The 21,544-nt window shown below is 42.9% G+C and overlaps 1 protein-coding gene across 4 annotated transcripts in view; it reads right to left on the bottom strand.

Moving 5' to 3' along the window:
• Positions 1-21,544, bottom strand: part of EXOC1 (exocyst complex component 1) — a 237,878-nt gene that overhangs the window by 159,370 nt on the left and 56,964 nt on the right. For 2 of the 4 annotated variants that reach the window (XM_069200929.1, XM_069200910.1), the window contains exons 4-6: positions 20,597-20,756; positions 10,401-10,421; positions 3,179-3,366 (exon numbers count right to left, since the gene is read on the bottom strand). In XM_069200929.1, coding sequence (XP_069057030.1) covers positions 3,179-3,366; positions 10,401-10,421; positions 20,597-20,756 — 369 coding nt within the window. The remainder of the gene's footprint in view (positions 1-3,178; positions 3,367-10,400; positions 10,422-20,596; positions 20,757-21,544) is intronic. The other 2 variants (XM_069200939.1, XM_069200919.1) reach the window with 1 other exon arrangement.

Genomic DNA, 21,544 nt, shown 5'->3' on the forward strand with positions numbered 1-21,544 from the left:
TGCAGGACAATGCTCCATCACACGCGTCCAAGTACTCCACAGCGTGGCTGGCAAGAAAGGGTATAAAAGAAGGAAATCTAATGACATGGCCTCCTTGTTCACCTGATCTGAACCCCATTGAGAACCTGTGGTCCATCATCAAATGTGAGATGTACAAGGAGGGAAAACAGTACACCTCTCTGAACAGTGTCTGGGAGGCTGTGGTTGCTGCTGCACGCAATGTTGATGGTGAACAGATCAAAACACTGACAGAATCCATGGATGGCAGGCTTTTGAGTGTCCTTGCAAAGAAAGGTGGCTATATTGGTCACTGATTTGTTTTTGTTTTGTTTTTGAATGTCAGATATGTATATTTGTGAATGTTGAGATGTTATATTGGTTTCACTGGTAATAATAAATAATTGAAATGGGTATATATTTGTTTTTTGTTAAGTTGCCTAATAATTATGCACACCTGATATAGGGTGTTAATGTCATTAGACCACACCCCTTCTCATTACAGAGATGCACATCACCTAATATGCTTAATTGGTAGTAGGCTTTCGAGCCTATACAGCTTGGAGTAAGACAACATGCATAAAGAGGATGATGTGGTCAAAATACTCATTTGCCTAATAATTCTGCACTCCCTGTATAGAGGTCGGGCAGGGGCACTCCTTAGTTTGTGGGCTTCAAAGCAACAGGAAGGCATTATTTTTTGGAACCACAAACGCATTAGTGCGTACTGGTCAGTTGCCACAGAGCGCAGTAGCGTGCTCCCAGAAGCACAAAACCTTGTGCAGACGGGTGCAGTAAAGTTGATTGTTGACTAAAATTTAAGAGCCAGGCTGGTCCCGCAAAATTGTTTTCTCTGAGAAACACAGAATAAAAACAGCAGGTGAAGGGAGTCCACAGCATTGTTTATAATCAAAGACACTGCTCACTTTTATTACAGTGACTGTCTGAGAAGATAAAAGATACAGCAATGTCATTTGGTAGGTCATGGTTCATAGTTAAAAGCTTTGCATGTTGTTAGTTTGTTGAGATTCATAGCTCTAAATGAATGTCCTTTTTACTTCCCTAAGGCACAATAAAGCAAACTGACAGGTCTTAACCAACACCAACTTAAAACAGGTGATTATCCTTTTACTCTTGCCACTGTTGAAGGGGGGGAGGTTCAAAAGGAAAATGCTGAACTATTTACCAGTCATGATCCTTTCTTTGCAGATCTACCTCCCCGCTGTTCCTTCCCTCCCAAACTTTCTCTAGCTAAATCTCTCCAACAGTCTGCGTCGTTACGACACTAGACTTGGTGCTGCCTAGAGTTGGACCCTTGTAGTAGTCGAGCAAGCTTCGAGTAATATGAAGATACATTTGACATTAACAAACAGGAATTAAGCTAACTCGCTTTAGTATGACCACTTCCTGTGAAGTGTGGCAAACGTCTAGCCCAGAATACAACATTCCCCCAAAAATCAAAATGGAGAAATTCTCTCTTTGGAGTGTGTGTCTATGTAACCCATCCCTGAGGTGTGGCTAACAAATGACTACACTCTCCTTCCAGCCCCTCTCCTAATTTAATTTGAGGGGGGCTCACATGTGGCAAGAGATTAAGGACGTAGGGGTAGTCTGAGTCCTGTGACATCTGTTGTTTATGAAATCCAGTTTGTCGAACCCTCCGCCCCTCCTCTCCCTGGCTCCCCTGGAAAGGATCTCCTCCCACCAAATGACTGTGTTGCTGCACTGCAGCCCCAGGCCTCTACTTAGGGAGAAGCCTGACTCAGGATGGCCATCAAAAGAGGCTGCACAGGGTTGCTCTAGGTAACTCTGGGATAGTACGTTTTAAAACTACTTTGCTGTAATAGTTATATTAAATTTGACCATGGCGATATTGGATTTAATGTAACTTTTTAAGTTGATACTTTGACTGATATGGCTAGCTAGCTACAATCCACAGTTACATGTTATTAAATGTATTAAAAACATTCCGTGCCATGTTAGCTATGGGGCTAGCAGCACTACCACTGGGAAACCGACTAGCTGTTTTTCCTTACTGGGGCATTTCAAACATTATTTATATTGTCCCTGCTTATAACTATGCACTCTACCCTTGGGGCACCTAGGGTAGACCTTAGGGATGATACATAAGTAATAAAAAGGTAGTTTTGGACTTTGGAAGTGCTTTTATTTCCGAAGTCAACATTGGACACAGTTTTAACAGTTTTATATTAACCCCAGCTTGCAAGGCGGGCCTTGCTTTCGAATGGCATCAGGTACCACAGCAGTGCATACTTTAGTGGATTAAGGCCACTGGGGTCTCTAAACCTATATGCCCTACCATCATTACCAATTAGGATTATACCAATCAGTGTATAACTTTAAAGGATACAGAACTGGCCCTGGACCTGGTTAGCAGAGTCCAGGACACTGAGTGAGTAAACACCAGCATCAGTCCGAACATGAGGGGTGAGTGAGCAGGGCAAAAAGGATCACTCCCTACACAGTGGGATAGTGCTTAGCTGCTAAGGCAATATGACGTTTTAGAATACTGTGCTCGCATTTGTTGTTGAAATTTTACATTTACTCACACCACAGTGATTCTTCAGTTCTGTTATTTTCATATGTGAAAGTAATGTATAAAAACCCTCGATTCTGAGGGTGAGCCAGAGACTTTCCTGTTCTACTAGGAATGATGTACTCCTGATTTTGCTGCTCACTTGGGACTTATACTAAGTTTTGATTTTACATTTCTCTGTGTTGCCCTGTTCAGTTGTTACAAATGTGATTTTCAGTGTGTTCATCTTTACATTATTAAATGTCTTGTACTCTTTGCAAATAACAATAAAATGTTTGTTTTTTTAATGTTACCTGGAGCCGTGGGAAGGACAATATCATATCTTTGGGCACAGAATTCTAGAACAGGATGCTTAGTACTTATTTTATGCACGGACTGACTTTACTAATATATTAAAAGTCCTAATTTCAAATTAATTGAACGATCATAATTCACTAAACAACATATACAGTGATTATTCTAAAGAAGAGTAATCGCCATCTATGACATCAATCTAAACGTTTTTGGAAACAAATATCTTAAAAGACAGTTCATTAGCATTCATATTAAATTAATTTAAACATACCTAAGACCATGGTGCTATTTAGAACTGCCCTCCGTGCAAACACGAATATTCAGACTTACCCCATCTAGCACCTGCAGCTCTCTGGAGAGCTTCTCTGCAAAGGCCTCAGCGTTGGAGATGGCATACTCGCAACCCTCCATCATTATTTCGATATCTTGTTCTTCCCTAGCATTTAGCTCTTGGTATTCGTCCACTGCTTCTTCATCCCCTCCTGCAACACTCTGATTCTCACCACTTGGCTCCGATTCTTATGAATAAGGACAAATGTAAAGGTTAAATCTGAGTGTACATTTAAACAAAGAATCTACAAATATATAACAAATGCAGTTTGGAAAAGGCCTAATTTGTCATTTCCTGGAGCACAATTTATCACTGCTATGAACGAGATATTGGGAACAGGAAACTAGACTCTAGAGAAAGAGGGTACACAAGCATTTCTAATTGGGAGAATCTGGTGGCTCTAACACAAAAGACTTCGACACATACTCAAAAGCTTTCAATTTAACCATCATAGACTGCTGTGTTCCGTGCTTCCAGCAATTTTTGTCTATCTTAGACCTTACATTTAATTCTACCTCATTCAAAATAAAAGTCTTGGAGTAATTAAAAAAAAGAGAACAACTTTATGATCATGGGTACTGGGATCAAAATTTCTGGTGAGTTTAGACGCTTATCTTATTAAGGTAGGAAAATTAAAATTTCTTGAAGAAAGTGGACATGGGATGCATACATAAATATGATTAATGTAGAAATGTGAATTCTGTCAGGTGTTATGACTTTATAGCATGGCTACATGAAGGCAGAGAGGGCGTAAATAGAACAAAGGTAGAGCTATGCTCTAAAGAGGTTGAAGGAGCTATGCTCTAAAGAAGTTGAAACCCGGAACTCTATTGCCGTTTTTAACATCGGGATCCAATTCCTCTATTGATGTCCAGCCCCCGAGAATTCCAGCCCAAGCTCCGGCCTCCCGAAATCCGCCATGTATGGCCAATCCCTCTCCTTTGCGTGAATCTGGTCCCAATTTGGAAGCTATAGCCACTGACTCTATTCTCCATGGGATTTCCTGTTCAAATCGTTTCTCTGTTTTGGATCACTTAGACTTGGCCAAACAGACTCCTTTGACTTCTGTGCCTTCTAACTGTGATCCCTCTAGAGAAGATGTTTTAGCACTAGTCTCTAGCTTAAAACGTGAAGTAGGGGGAGCTGAAGTGTCTATTGATTGAAGTTCTTAAGCTTCTTAAAACTGATCCAACTTCTCAGTGTGCTCCGAACCCAGTGCCATTGCAATGTACTCATTCCACGGTCTTTGTTGCTCTGCCAGTAGAACCTCCACCGACTCTGGAGGTTACCCAGAGCTCTAGCTATAGGCCGTATTACGGTAAACACTCTGCTCCACTTTTGGCGAAACCTATATCTTCTCCTCCCATTATCGACTGGACTGTGGCTCATTCTACCCACATGACTAACCGAAATTGTATTTATGTGCGCAATGTTCCCCCTCTCACAGCTCACTCGAGGGAAGATACACTTTCTTTAATTAATAAGGCTTCGCATTGGATCCGCCATGTCAGAGGCTGTGTTTCTATCATCCACTCAGACATTGTATTTGCCTCACGGTTGTGTGGTCGCACTGGCGGGCGGGATACTATCAAACTCAATCTTGTAAGCCCTTCTTTAGTTATGGGTCTCCAGCAGATGGAAGCTCGCAATTTTCCAAGGACGGAATTTGATATATTTCTTAGTGACTGCATGTCCGCTCTGGTAAATAAGAACTTGTTCTCTCGTCCATGCTTGGACAAGTCGATTCCATCTAATGTAATTGTTCCTGCTGCCTCTTCCGGTTTGCTACCTTCCCCTGTTGCTGAGCTTGATTTTGGTCCCTATTTTTAAATGTGTTAGCGCTTGAGACCCTGTGCCTCAAGGGGGTACATCTGATGTGGATTGACTATGTTCTCTCAATCCTTGTAAATCTAGTGCTGGACATGATTCTCAGGCCTTGTCACTTCAAAGATCTTTGCCATGCCTGGGTGCTAACACCCTACGGGATCCATCTAGTATTGCTATTGCGACCTCCAATTCAGTACTGGATGTTGACTTTTGTGTAGCCACTTGCAGTACTATGTATGTCACAGGGAAATTTTTGTCTTGGAATGTGGCAGGTATTGAGAGTAAATTAGCTGATCCCGAGTAGGGGGCTTATGTTGAATCCTTCTGTATTTGCATGTTCCAGGAAACTTGGGCCACGGATTGTGTATACAGGCAAGGTTTTTGTTCCTTCACTAAAAATGCTATGCAGTCTACTATGGGTAGGGCAATAGGGGGTTTATGTACCTGGGTCAAGTTGACTGAGGTGGGCAAAGTAAGGGAGATTACCGTTAACTCCCGTGATATTTTAGCAATAGTAATACGGCCAAACTCAGGTAGTCCTGTGTTATGTATCAATATCTATAATAGACCAGGCCCTTCCAACCACCAGTCTGCTACTATAGACCTCCTGCATAATCTTTCGTTCCAAACATCGTATTATTATTGCAGGTGATCTAAATGTGCAAATTGAATTTGACTCAGCTTATGCTGAGTCAACACTGGTTGAAGACGAAGTGTGGAATATTCCCCCTTTCTTAACTTCCTGCAGGGCGACGCAGGTAATAGAATTTGCAGTCATCCGTGGCCTTCGTTTCGGAAATGGCCAATTCCCTGCTGACAATCCTGCTAGACCTACTTTTTTTAGGGGCCTTTATAGCAGTATTTTGGATTATGTCATTTTTGACCTACGGGTCTGGCACTCTATAATTGATGTGGAAGTGGGTCCACGGTTTACTAGTGACCATGCCCCTCTACAAATTGCATTTAATGGAACTCTTTTTGCAGGGCCTCCGTCGCACCTTGCTTCTAATGCTCATGATTCTTTGAAATTGTCTAGCAATAGGCGCACTGTGAGATGGGCTTCGTTTCAGAAGTCCAATCTGTTAAACGACAAACTGCGAGCCTTAGTTTCTAGCCACCAGATTTTTGATGATTATATTGTATTATCCCCTTTGGAAGTTATGTCTTCCCATGTGGTTCTTTTTGCGGCTCTTAAGGAGCTTTTTATTAAATCTGTTACGAATCGAAGGAATTCCCCTATCGTATCTAACTGCAAATGGTTTGATAAGAGGTGTCGTGAGGCCAAGAGCCTCCTGACTAAAGCGTTAAAGTAGAAGACACGGGAAGCCATTGTAAACGCGAGAAGAACTTATGTTTCCACTTGTAAATTATACAAACTTAAGTATGAGGAAAGTCTATGGGGAGATCTGGCTGAGGCGGCCAGGACCTGTGATGTTAAACTTTTTTGGCTCTTGGTTTCACGCAAGGACCCAGATCTTTCACCCACTCCAGAATGCCACATTGCTGCTGACACCTGGCTTACTCATTTTAGGGAACTGTACGGCTCTTCGCCGGAAATTGTTGACACTAGCTTTGCAGAATCTCCAACGTGTTGCCCTGCCTCCCTTTACTTTAAAAGAAACAGAGTTGGCAATCTGTGCCCAAAAATCAGGGAAGGCTCCTGGACCAGATGGTATCCCCTCGGACCTGTATAAATCAGACTTGCCCACATGGTCCCGGTATATCAACAGGATATCGAACATTGTTTTGGCTACTAGGTCTTATCCGGATTCCTGGAAGGTGGCAACAATTGTACCCATTCATAAGAAGGGAGAAAAGAGTCTTCCAGGAAACTATAGACCCATTAGCTTATTAGATAACTTGCTAAAAATATTCTGCTTTCAGCTGCTAAGCAGACTGAAACATTGGATAGTGAAGAATCAGGTATTAAGCCATCTTCAGGCAGGATTCAGGGACAAGGTCAGTACTATCGATCAGGTCTTCCGCTTTACTACTATTAAGTGGAAGATCGTAGACGTAGACCATGGCCACTTATTCGTGGCCTTTGTCAATCTGAAATCCGCTTTTGACCTTGTCCCGCGCCCCAAGCTGTGGGAGGTTATGAGCAATACTAGAGTCCCGGGCTCCATGATTAATATAATTAAAGATCTTTACTCTGGCAATTGTGCCAGAGTACGTTGGGGCCCAGCAGGTGATCGGACTCCCGCATTCCCCACAGCTCGCGGTGTGAGGCAGGGTTGCGTTCTTGCACCTACCCTGTTTCTTCTGTTTATCAATACTTGTATTCCGTCCCTTTTAGATTGTCCTGGTGATGCCCCCAGTATGGGTGGGCAGAAGTTCCCATGTCTTTTATTTGCTGATGATACCCTGCTACTTTCTCGAACAGCTATGGGTCTTTCAAGTCTGCTTTCAAAGTTTATGGAGTTCTACAAGGACCACGGTTTGGAAATCAACTCAGTAAAAACGAAATATGGTGTTTGGGGACAAAAAGCAGAAAATGAATAGGCCTGTATACCTAGAAGGTATTTCCCTGGAAAGAGTGGGCACTTTTGAGTATCTAGGCATAAAATTAGAAGACTCACATTTCTGGCATGCCCATCGTCAGAAATCATTAATGTGTCTGAAGCAAAGGGCGGGTGGCATTGTGAGATTTGCTACCAGATCCCTCAGTTTTGCTAGGACTCCTGCTCTCGAAATATACAACTCTCAAGCCAGGGGGGGTGGCTTTGTACGGTGTGGAGCTTTGGGGTCACTGCAACTTGGGGAATCTGGCCAGGGTGGAAAACCAGTTTCTGAAGATGTTGCTAAAAGTTCCTTCTAGCACTCCATCCTTGCCCATCCGAATGGACCTAAATCTTTTTTCAATTAAGCAGATTGCTGCCTTAAGGCCCCTTTTGTTTTCGATTCGGCTATGGTCATCAGACGCCCTCATTCCATTCAGATGTGGGCTCCTTAATCTGGTGGGCCCCAACCCTAATACTAAAATCAACTGGTGTGTTTATGTTGAACGGTCCCTAACCTACCTTGGCTTGGGGACCTACTGGAAGGATCCCTCTTCCATCCCTAAAAACGCTGTGCAGTCGTTGAAGGACGCCTTTTGGCTCAAAGTTCAGACTGCTCAAATTGATGAGGTTGTGCCGTTGTCCATGTCTGACAGCTACTTGCTATTTAAATGTCACTATGAGTTTGAGCCCTTCATGGATGCAGCACTTTCTCTATTCACACATGCCCTTTTTATCAGATTCAGAATAGGGTCCCTCCCTCTGTGTTCTTTAACTTATAAATGGTCTAATTCCACTAATAGGTCTAAGCTATGTCCGATGGGATGCAAGAACGAAGAGTCTGTCCCATATGTCCTTTTTCAATGTTGTGCATATGATAAACAGAGGGCCCTTTGGATTAGTCCTCTATGTAAACAACTGGGTCTTAAGAGCTGCTCACATGCTGAGAGAGTTTTCAAATCTGATCCATCCGTTTACATAGCCTATCCACTGGCAAAATTCTTTTAATAAATTTGGCGTCTTAGATTAGCGATTTTAAAGAATAAGACCGGGTAGTTGCCTTTTAGATTTAGATCTTTTTTATGTATACTTATTGTATTTTGGCGCATGATATTAGCTGATATTTTGTGGTACTAAAGGCGCTGTTTTTTTATATCATTGGATACAAATGGATTCTGGAAATTGTTTATCTGCTGAGAGAATTTTCCAATACCTGATTTATTTGCTTATGTAGCCCATCTTGTGGATAACTTTTTGGAACCAATTATGGTGTTTTAGATAGTGATCCAAAGAGTAAGAGTATGACATTAGCTGACATTTTCTGGGTTCAGAGGTTCTGTTTTATATTATTTGAGAAAAAATATTTTATGTCTATTTTGACATGGTTTTAACTTTTTTCCTAAAAAAAATTTTTTATTCATTTTATTGTGGATTTTTTATATAATCCTTTTTACAATTTGCTATGTATTGTACTTTTATGGTATGTTTTCACTTACCGAAATAAAGTAAAATGATGATGAACAAAGGTAGGGAAAAAATAAAAATGCTTCTATGGAAATTATTAACAATAAAAGTAAAACCAAAATAATGGGTTTTTATTCATGCAATTGTGTCAATATGAAAGCACTTAACCGGAATGCAAGGAGGTCAGTTCTCACCGCCTTCAGGGACATAAAGAGGGCACCCTTATAAATGGTGTACCGCTCAAAGGGGACAACTGTCATGCGCTAATTGTAGTTTGCCCGGAATGGGGTAACTAAACAATGCTCAATTTTCAAACTTTAGAATAGGGAGTTATGTGCAAATTTTTCCTTTTCTCCCCGGGCACGGGTACGTAAACTGGTACTCTGCACACATGGGCAAATCAAGGTGCAAATACCAGCCCTGAGCAAAAATACCAGAGCTGCAAAGAAAGTGTAGTTGTTTGTCACAAAATGGTTTGACAATATTGATGTTTTATTCACTAACCTAAGGGAGAAACAGGAATGCTGATTACTAAAAAGAACAAACAAAATAAATGGCCAAATGATATTCAAATAAAATAAAATAATTTAGTTGGAACATGGAAGAAAGGTGTGAAGGTACTAAAAACAAATGTGACAAAAGATCCTGCATGGCGTCTTATCCAACACGTATACAAGCATGGCATAGAAACAATGAATGGGCCACCCAGGGTCGTGAAAAAGAAGAGTTCTCTTTAACCATATCTACATCTGTAATAATCACTGTAAATGTGTATTCCATCATGTTCCTTTGTTTGCTGATGTATGGTTGAGGTTCAAGAACTATTGAAATAGTATACACAGGACAGTCACTTAAAAAGTAATCATTGGCATTCTCCATTATGAAATTCGACATAACAACATAAAATCACTTATTAGTAATAATCTATCTTTTGCTGGACTGACCAATCAAAATGTCTTTCCATCTGCAATATTTTTAACATTTTGTGAACAATGTTCTTATTTAGGCTATCCTCTATGCTGCAAAAGTTAAAATGTAAACCTGGATGTTCTTTCTATCCACAACCAACAAAATACAACGATTTATACTGTAATAGAACAACATTTTCTGCACTCGGATATCACTTCCTATTTCAGAATGTTAATGCAGTTCATATACAGAGGGCAGCCTAAATATGAAAAAGATCACAAATAGAAAGCATCAGATCTGTAACAAAAGATTTGTTTAATCAGTCCTGCAAAAAATAAACTATTAATAGTAATGGAAAACATAGTGTTTTTGAAAAACAATCTATGTTTCCTTTAACACCAACTAAGCAAAGAACTGCTAAGCAGTTACCACGGCAAGGTGTTAAAATGTTAAACAAAATTCTGTTATCATCACACATAACAAATACCAGAGGAAAAAAGAAAGGAGAGAGGCTACCCACCTTCAGCAACTTTAGGCAGTTCTGGAGAGTGAAAAGTATGAAAAAAGAGCAGAGGAAAGTAAGCAAAAGAATATTATAGCTGGGCAGCACACAACAGTTATTGTACTACGTGCCGTTTGCAATGCTGCAGATTAGAACGCATATCCTCAAAACCAAGTCAGATGTTAAAGAAATAGCTGGCTATTTTAGAAAGCAGTTGCTGTCAAGGAAGGTCATCTATAATCACACATTTCGATTTAACTTAAGAAAAAAATCGTGCTTCAGGATAATCTACACACTGCGGACCATTATTATTTATTACAGAATTAAGACACAAGGGCTATCATTACGAGTTACAAGTACTTATCACATTGCTAACTAGAACTGGTGCATGAATAACAAACTCTTGCTCTTTCCCACCTGGACGTTTCCGAGCTAAAAGTTGGTGAATTGCGGGAAGGCCATAACAAAATGAGCAAATACTGGAGCAATGTGGGCAGAACACCTGCTGGCCAAAGTAACTTCCTATTTCACAAAGAACAGCTTTGTGTGCAAATTGAGATACCGCGATATTGTATCCCTGCATTTCGGAATCTTCAATATTCATGGCATCTGTAATTCTCTCAGCAGGAAAACTGCACCAGTACTCAAGCACCAGTGTAAATGAAGGGGAGTATGTGCAACTCTACAAATAGGTCCATAAAAAAAGAGATCAGCCTTATTAACACGCCACTACAAACGGAGGGTTTGTGAATCACATCTTGGCAAAAAGCGTCACTTTTTGCTGAATAGCACTGAGTGAGGTCACCCTCTGGCTAGCAAAGTCAAGTTCAAAGGGTGATGTCATGTTTGGGGAGCAACAACACTTGGTACCAACCACATTGGCCTATTCACATTGGCGAACAACACTGGGGTACAAGAACTACTATGCAGTAAAATAAAATATTAGAGATGAGATTTAAAGCTGTGGTGATAGCAGAGGGTCTGTTTGTGGCAAAAGCAAAGTCTAACCTCATTTTCAGTTCGATGAGTGTGGAAGTTTTTGTTATTCTGCCTGTGTGTAAATTGTGTCACTTCTCTGGGAAAGGGGGCGAAAGTGCAGATAGGGCTAGCGGGTTCCCTTCCTTCCTTTCAGTCTTTCAACTGCTGTTGTAAATCATGTCTCTTTTTCCAGGTTGTTTGTCAAAAGCAAAGTGTGCAGGAGTGATCTTAGGTTCTGTACTCGTATAATGTTAGCGCACTGGTTGCTCTCTTTACTATCTTGTATTAAAGCAATGATCTTTCTTGTCTGCCATTGCTCGGAATAATTTAAAATAATCTAAAAGAAGGCAAATCCCAACACAATCTACTGTGGCAGTCCTGGTCACATGTGTTGGAATGATCACTGTCTGAGTAACATGCTTAAAAAAAAAACCCACAGCGTCCTGCGTTATTCCTTCAAGAAAACGTCACAGCTTTACAGGAATGGCACTGCACAACTATAGACTGAATAGAAATGGAAATGCACCTCAATCTAACTGCATAGGCTATTTCACAAACACAACCGAAATACATCAACATGAAGCGCATTAATATAGTGCTGGCCCTCTTCACTGTCCCATGTGCCTAGCAGCATACCCTTTCTCTCTGCTCTGGTGAGAGATGGCTCTGAGCCCAGGTTAGTTTAGCCATGGATAGACCGTGCACTTTCCTGCAGGGGTGCTGTGATTTTAAAGACAAATAACTTAGAATAGCCAAGTGTCTACTGTCCTGGAAAATGCGAGGAAAGATCCACCCCGCTCACCAAAAAACATAGCTCTGTGCCTATGGATCTAAAGTATTTCGCATAACAAAGTGTCCAGCCTCAGCATCTTCTATGATAAAAGGTTAAGGGGCAGCAGAGCGATCCTTGTAGGGACTGCTGTTCCGGTTATCACTGATGAGTTATAATCGAAATCTGAGCCTGCATTAAGGACTGAGTGATGGTGCAAATCTGTGCATGCACAAACAGTCTGTGAGAGATGATTAACATGCGTCGAGTGTTACAGGGTCATAGGAATGTGCAAATTCTGGTTTGAATTGAGAAAAAGTGAGTGACAGTGCAGATCTGAATTTATACTATGGATTACTGGATGATTAGGACTAATGAGCGATGCAACAAATCTCAACGTACATGTTTTACTAAGCAGTGGTGCAAATCTAGGCACACAGTCAAGATGTTTGAATGACTGGCTGAATCAGAATACGCACTGAGACATGGGTACTCAAACATTCTCCTAGGGGCCAAGGAGTACGGTGTTTTGTGACTGAGGGGGCCATTATGACCCTGGCAGTCGGCGGTAATATGGAGGAAAGTACTGCCAACAGGCTGGCGGTACTTTCCTCCATATTATGACATAGGCGGTTTGGCTGAAGCCAAACCGCCAATGTACCACACCGACCACCACGGCGTCAATGGCCGCTGGACTGGAGACTTCACTCTCCAGCCCGGCAGCCATCACTTGCCCACCTGCGTGATTATGACCCTGCCTACCGCCATGGTTTCCGTGGCATCCTTACTGCCACAAAAACCATGGCGGTAGGCACTATCAGTGACAGGGAAGCCCTTCCCTGTCACAGATAAGGGTCTTCTCCGTCCCCTCCACAAGTTACCCCCAACCCCCTTCCTCTCCAGACCCCCCCCCTTCATACATGCCCCTCCCTTCACACACGCATACACACACCCACTCCCACATTCATCCACGCTTTTGATCCATTCACACACACATCCACACACACTTACATACATACACGCAGACACGTATTCATACAACTCAACATACACGCACTCACACCCCCAAACATGCACACACATACAACACACAACACACCCCTGCATCCACGCATGCACAGTCACACACACACACACACACACATCCTGTTGGAGCACCCACTTACCTGCAGCCATGGGCTCCTCCGGCAGGAGACGGGACGAGGCGCTGCTGCCAGCAGCAGCGACCCGCAGCAGGACACCGCCAGGCCATATTAATTCTCATAATACGGCCGGCGGCGGTCTACTGGCGTGGCGCTGCTGGTGGCAGCAGCGCCACCTTACGCCATCTGCCGGCATGGCCACAGCTGGATTTCTGCCATCCTTCGGGCGGAAATCCGGCTGTAGTCATGATACGGCAGACAGCTGGTAGCCGCAGCAACAGTCTTTTGGCGGCCGTCGCCACAGCAGTAGGCGGTATATACTGCCAAGGTCCAAATGAGGGCCTGAGTGTCACAAGCATGCTAGCAGGGAGGGTTGTGGTGGGGTAAGGTGAAAGTAGGGCTAGCAAAGCATGCACATGGTGCGAACTATGAGATGTTGCATTATTGTGAGAGTTCTATTCCCTAATGCCCTCTAAAACAGCGCTCTATAAAAAGACATAGATCTTATACTACAATCTAACAATGTATCTAAGTTGTCATCCTTCTACCGAACTCTGGAGTGAGAATTCTCTGGTTGCTATCAGTACATTTTGTGAGTACAAATGAAGTATCTTGATTATTGAATTGGAATGAAACAGAATCTTCAGCCTCACAATCTCTTTATGCCTTTAGTGTCTTATCTGTCAACATTAGGAGTACAGGCCCAGTAAAGATACCGAGTGCTTTAAAAAAATCCTTGATTAAAGCCCTCTCCCACCAAGGTGTGCGATTCACTGTGGTAGGTAGGTACAAACACTGAACCTCCACCACTATATGTTGTACACTGGGAATGTTTTAGCCATGGAACTATGAGACTTGACATTTAACATCTATGCTAAGATATGCTGATGGTGAAAGGGGGTAAACTCTGGGCAGGTTCCACAACACAGTGGCATTTTTGGGGGAGGGTAGTCCCAGACTCAACTGTCAGAACTACTCACATCCAAGTTGTTGTGTAATGAGAAAGGTAGAAACTATGGCCCCGACATCACTTTTTATAAAACTAATCAAATAGATTTAACTTTCAAAGTTCAGTTTAAACACTTGGAGGTGCAAGCCGTGGAGATTCACTTCAATACCCATGGCAATTGAGACAGGCAATACTCCCAAAGCTGAACACTGAGCAGAGGGCAAATGCTTAGAAGATCTAGGTACCACACTTTCCTAGCCCAGTCCTGGGCAATCAAGATAACTTTGGCCTGGACTGTCCTGATCTTCTTCAAAACTCGACATAGAGAGGCATCAAGGGGAAGGTGCAGAGGAATCACTTGCTCCATTCCAGCCAGAATGAGTCTCTTAATGTGTGCTTTGGAGGAAAGCCCAGTTTGCAAAATTGCCAAAACTGCATGTTGCTGTTAGTGGTGAACAAATGTCCTCAGGGCTCCCCCTAGTGTTCAAAGTCACCTTGCAGCACTATGCGAGCAAAACGATACTCATTATCTGGCAGATGGCACCTGCTCAGTTCATACGTTTTGGCATTCAGGGCCCCAGATGGTTGGCAATCAGGAAGATGTTCTGCAATTCCAGTCACCTTCTGAAGCGCAGAACCTCCTGGCACAGGGCCTAGGATCCCACTCCATCCTTCATGCTGCAATACCACATGGCTGCAGTGTTGCCCATGAAAACCTGCGCCAGCATCTCTTTGAAGGAGAGCATAGACTACCAAGCGGATTGCCCGAAGCTCCAGCAGAATCAATCGGAGCCAGCTCTTTGTCTTCGATCAAAGGCATGCCATAATCTACACTTCCCCTACTTAACCCCCACTTAATTAATTTAAGCAGAAGTGCATCTGTCACAACTGTGAGCACTATGTGGAAAAGGGAGACGGGCCTACTGCAGTTTGGAATGTCATCTGACAGCCACCACTACAGATCATCAGCAGTCTTTCCTGAAACCTGAATGGAGTGCGAGAGGCAGCTCTGGTAGTGAATCAATTGGGATTACAATTGTAGGCCTCAAATGTGGCACCTGTTGTTGTAGACAAAGAAGATGCATGAGGGTAATAGAACAAGAAGACTCAAGAGTCACCTTGACCGAACTCCAGAACAAACCCCAAAATATCCTGAATGTCCCGAACTGACTACAGCAAAGGAAAGTCCTTGAACACCACCATGCCTGGAATTGTCCAATGAATGAAAGTCTCTGTGTGGGGCTCACATGGGACTACAGCTTATTCATGACGTAGCCTAATGATGTCTAGAGTCTGGCTGTCTTCCAGAGGTGGTTCACAGCTGACTGTGGCTAGCCTGTCAGATGTCAAGGTAGAGAAATAAATGTACCTTTGACTTCGGAAGATGGTATGCAGCCACCACCATCACTTTAGTGAACACCTGAGGTGTCCAAGTAAGGCCAAAGGGAAAAATTGCAAACTGAAAGTGTTTCTGTCCCACCTTGAGCTGCAGGCAACACCTGTGAGACAGCAGGACGGACATCTGGAAATATGCATCTTTCAAGTCTAGGGAAACAATTCAGTCTTCTGGGACCCAGACATTTACAATCTGAGCCAGTGTGTGCATTCTGAATTTGTTTCACTGGAGAAAGGAATCCAACAGGGGGGAGCCAGAATAGGTCTGAGGCCCCGTCCCTCTTTAGAATGAGAAAGTAGCATGAATATAAACCCTTGCCTTTCTCAAAGTCCAGTACACAATTTCAGTGGCACCACTGGAAAGCAAAATAGTTACCTCGTGTAACAGGATGGTCAAATGCTCCTTCAAAATTCATTCTGTGTGGGAGGAAGGTGCGGTGGGGAAGAATGGAAGGTTAGAGTAATCTGTAAGACTCATTTGTCTGACTTATTGAATCTCCAGCCTCAGACGAAATGTTGAATCCTGCCTCCTACAGGCCTGATGAAGACAAACTATGGAGGCGCAGCAGCTGCTACAGCAGTGGAGGAGGAATTGGATGAGAACTGACCCTGCTGCCTCGTGTGGTTTTCGTCAGTGCTGCACCCGTAGCCCTCAAATGACTGGACTGCCTGCTCTATAGAAAGCTGAGAAGGCTGATGGTGCCCCATGGTCCTGTGGGGTCTGAACCCATGCCAGAGGGAGCAGGAATCGCACTAACAATATGCAGCATGGCCTCCTTGAAGGCTGTTATCTGCTGCAGGGCAATGACAGCACATCAGGGCCAGCTGAGGAACCAGTTCCGAAACCAGGGAATGTTTGTCCTGACGGCCTTATGACTTCTCTTTCAAGCCCAAGTGGTGGGATGTGGCTGAAGCACGCGTTGTCTTTTTGTGCTTGCACTTGGACTTCAGTTCACCCAAAGATGACGAGCAGGAAGTGTATTGTTTTTGGGAGCGACTTCATGACTGTGAACGGGCCCACAAATCTAAACAGGAGCAAGACCTGTACCTTGACAGCAACTTCTTTTTGTGTTTGGGGATGTACAACTTTGCCACTAGGTCCTGTATCACGTTGAGGTGCATGAGGGCACACATGTCCCACAACTTAAGCGTTGTGACTGAAGCCCAAGCACCAACGGCACACCTTACGCGGGTCTGCTACTGATACCTGCTTCCTGCAGACTCAGCACATTAAAGCCTGTAGTTTTCAGAATGGTCACAATTCCCTAGCACACTGTCTCAAAGTTTTAGGATCATGCTAAGAAATAACTGATATCTGCACTCAAGTGTGGTACTTATATGCTGCTCTGCTTCTAAGGTGGTACAAAGCAAGTCACAGGAAGCCACATGCTGGCATGCAGGAGCACTGCTGTTAGTGTTCTTCAGATCAAATCTGGCACCCAAAGATGCTCAAAAGGTGAGGAAAATGTGGTTAGAATTATCCATCAGAACAGAAATGTCATTGTTGCACGCTTCATGATAGCTGAGTGAGGGGACTGATGTAATCTGCAGTGTTTAACAGGCTGGGCACAACCTTCCACTTGTCAATACCAGACTTAGGCCCTCCTTACGACCCTGGTGGTCGGCGGTAATTTGGGAAAAGGTACTGCCAACAGGTTAGCGGTACCTTTTCCCAAATTATGACATTGGCGGTTTGGCTCAAGCCAAACCGCCAATGTACCACTCCGTCCGCCAGGGTGGTAATGGCCGCTGGGCTGGAGACTTCAGTCTCCAGCCCGGCATCCGTCACAATCCCACCCTCGGGATTATGACCCCACCTACAGCCATGTTTTTTGTGGCAAGCGTATCGCCATGAAAACCATGGAGGTAGGCACTATCAGTGCCAGGGAATTCCTTCCCTGGCACTGATAGGGGTCTCTCCTGCCCCCCTCCTCCTCCCCAGAGTCCTCCTCCACCCTCCCCCTCCTTCCTCCCCCACACATTTCCACACGCGCACACACATACACACAAATACACACACGCATACCCACATCCACCCACGCATGCACACATACATACCCACACACCGCAACATACACCAACATACTTTGTAGCACACATGCATTCACAACCACAACATACACGTACACTCACATGCAGGCATTCATGCACTCTTTCAAGGCGACTCACACCCACATGCATGCAGTCATAAACAGACAACACCCCCACACACAAAACCCCCAACCCCCTCTTCTGTCGGAGAACCCGACTTACCTGCTTGCAGGGGGTCCTCCGGCTTGAGATGGAACGCGGCGCTGCTGTCCGCCAGCAAAACACCACCAGGCCGTATCATTGCTTATGTTACGGTCGGTGGTGTTTTGCTGGCGTGGCGCTGCTGCTTACAGCAGCGCCACCTTACCGCCATCCGCTGCAATGACCGTTGGTGGTATTCCGCCAGCCTTCTAGTGGAATTCGTCGAGGGTCAAAATGCGTGTGAGCGGATGGTAGCCACGGCGACAGTATGCTGGCGGCCGTGGCGGTAGGCGGCAGTTACCGCCAATGTTGTAATGAGGGCCTTAGTAATGGCATTGATATGAAGTAGCTGCATGATAGCATAAGCGACCCATTTTCTATTAATCTGTAAATTGTATTCTTCTATTAACATAGCTTGTAGCACAGATAATAATAACTAAGAAGGCCATAATAACTCATACAGGGTGCAACAATGCATCATTTCAAATGATGAACCCATGAGTAATGTAGGAACAATTTTTGCATCCAACTTTGGCACTAAAAGTTTCCCGGATGAGCTGGCTCACTTAAGACCTTCCATAAAGGCTGTAACATTGGAATTCCATATCTATGTTGTATGTACAATGCATTGCTAGCCTAGTGACGTTCAAATGATTTAATTCTAGATATTGCGTACTCCTGCCTAAAGTAGATGAGCTCACGGTGTAATAAAACAGTTAGCCAAGTATTTCCACTTTGCTGCAAAAATCACTCATAGTTGGATATCATATGTAGTTTGAAATCTCTATACATTATTTAGGGTGCTAAAAATAAGCAAATTCTAGGATGTCAGGTGCAAATTCTCCATATTCTTCGACTATGGATTTGGAAGCAATGCTCCCCGTTGTCTGACCACGTCTTCGAACTTGTTAAATGTGTGTGCTGACATCTCAAACTGAAGGGGGAATCATGGTTGTTAAATCGATTTGAGCAAAGAGGATCGCTGCCATCGCACTTGACACATCTTGCATATGACATATGAAAGACATAGGGATAATGGACTCAGAAAATGCCCAAGGCCGACCTGTCCTCAGAGCATTTCTCATTGATAGTCGTGGTATCTTGAGGAAAAGTGCTGACATTTTGCATGTTGGCATGCTGTTAACCAACTGATCTCTGGAGTTCCTCACCCGTTGAAGGATTTTTGGACACCAGTGTGAGGTCTTCAGAGGTGTATCTTGGGATGGGACTGGAGTTCACCACGGCAAATTATTAGCATTTTATCGGGTTTGGATCACAAACTCAAAATGTTCCTTCATCTGAACTTTTTTGGGAAAAAATATTTTTTCATAGACAACTCAATTTTACTGAAGAGTAAAGAAACATCGCTTCTAGACAAAGTTATTTACATGAATACACTTGGACCTGGTACATGACTGGCCCTTTTATAGTCCTGCATCAGTTAATAGTACTGTGCTATGTCCCGAGGGAGTGAGAGGCAGTCAAACAGACAGAGACAGACAGACACAATAACTTAACAACACAAGCAAACAATACAAAAAACAGAGCCAACTCACACCACACAAATCCAACACCAACAGCACAACACAGCACCACTACACAACACCAATCCATCACTTACTAATTCTCCTCCACCACCTTTTATCCTATATGAAGTAAACATTATCTGTGGACAACAACTGCAGTCCATATTTCTTAATTATAGATGAGCACAGAAAAGCTGTTATGTAGCACCACTTCTGAGTGTGAGAAGGGGTCATGATTTCCCAGATCTCATCTGATAACGTTAATTAATGGTGTATCACAATCTGCAGTTACGCCTGTATAGGTGATGCCATGCTACCTTCACTTGTGTAGAGTTATGGACAGATTAACCAAAACCAATTTACAGCATCATTAAATAGGCCTTGATGTTTGGGCCAAGGTCTTCAGACTGTAACGTGAGTGCAACATGGGCTACGCAAAGTGGGTATTTCTCAGCAATGTCCAAGATGCTTCAGTTCTACCATGGAAGTAATACTGAATTTCAAGTTTTCACAGTAGCAATAAATGTGAGCGTAAAGGTTCATTACTAAATAACACACTTTAATGTGCCACGTATACATTTGAATGGCATAGATCTATTTGACACCAAATATTTATAGCACCAACACATTAACACGTTTTGCACAATAGAATGGTATTCTTTCTTCTTATCATCACTGTGGACATTCTATTATATTCCTATACAATGAAGAGTCACTGAAATGTACTTTTACATAACAACACGAGGGACTTAAGAAATGTTTTGACCGACATAATTCAATGTAATGACTGGTCTCATTACGCTTACTTTGGAGAATTATATGACAGTTAGGTATGATTTATTAGGTTTACGAAATATATGCTTTCAAATACTGAAAGCTCATTTGATATTTACTTAAATATAAACAATGCACTCTTTCTTGAAACACAATAAATTGTGGCCAGTGGCCATAATTTTCCAACATAAACAGTAAATGAACTTGGATACAGAACTGAATTATCACGATCAAAACGTTTGTATTGAACGATTCTGCCATATGATGGAAACCTAAATCATATGTGAATCTTAAACACGGAAACAAAACAAACAAAAAACATTAAAATAAACATTCATTTAAAAAACGTGATTAAACATTTCAGTTCCGCTGCACAAAAGGAGGTAATGACTGTAGCCTCTATATTTTCTATATTTGTAAAACAGGATTATGATGCATGCACGTCATACCTTCTAACAGCTGTGAGCTAACATTGTCAAATTCAATCTTTTTGCGCAGATACCGCTGGTTCAGTTTCCAGATGCACGAAATGAAAGCATTCTTCTCTGCTGTGCTGCTAGCAACCCATTTGTAAACTTTGTCAAAATGTAAATCAAATTCTGGATTTTCCTACACAAGAAATAAAAAAGCACGAAGAACACTTATTTTCAGGCATCAATGACTCAGACATGCTGTTTACCACTTACAAATTTCAACGGGAAAGTGATCATTACATCTTTTTATGAAGGTATTCAAAAACTAAATCAGTGAACTACTATTTCTGCTTTAAGTTACAGAAACGATTTGGCATGTCTAGTCACGGTGCTCTCTTTGGTTGCTCACTAAGGTCATGACACAAGCATGTATAATACAAGAAAGAACTGTGTGACGTAATTGAAACAAAATATCGCGTCAGAAAGCAGTCGAACAATGCAGGTTTAAATTAGCGGTTGGTGGAATGTTTTGTTGCATCCTCGGAACTGGTGGAATTTTGGTCTCTCCATATTACTCTTTAAAGTGGCGTTCTGGCCAAATCCCGCCAATCGCAGAGTGGCAGAATGTTTCTCCTGCAAGGCTCCAGTAATTGCAAGTTGGCAAGCATAAGTGATTTTTGGCATACTCTAGCGCGATCTTCTAATGCCGGTGGTCGCAGCTACAGGGCTGCCACTCGTGTAGATTGAAGCTCAATTGGATTTTCAGCTTGAGCGGGAGCAAAATCAACTCAAATGGCTGCACCTTCATGCTGATTTTCAGCTCTGCTCATGCTACCAGCGCTAAATTGCAGCACAAACTGCATATTTGGTGCCCATTGGTGGAACGCCAAAGAATCTCAAAGAGCGAAACTCCATGAGTTCCACCACCCTTAGCTTATATGATATGAACACTTGGGCTGAACACCACACAGATGGGCAACAGAA

Source organism: Pleurodeles waltl, chromosome 1_2, assembly GCF_031143425.1.
Source record: "Pleurodeles waltl isolate 20211129_DDA chromosome 1_2, aPleWal1.hap1.20221129, whole genome shotgun sequence".
In the NCBI taxonomy this organism is placed as follows: domain Eukaryota; kingdom Metazoa; phylum Chordata; class Amphibia; order Caudata; family Salamandridae; genus Pleurodeles; species Pleurodeles waltl.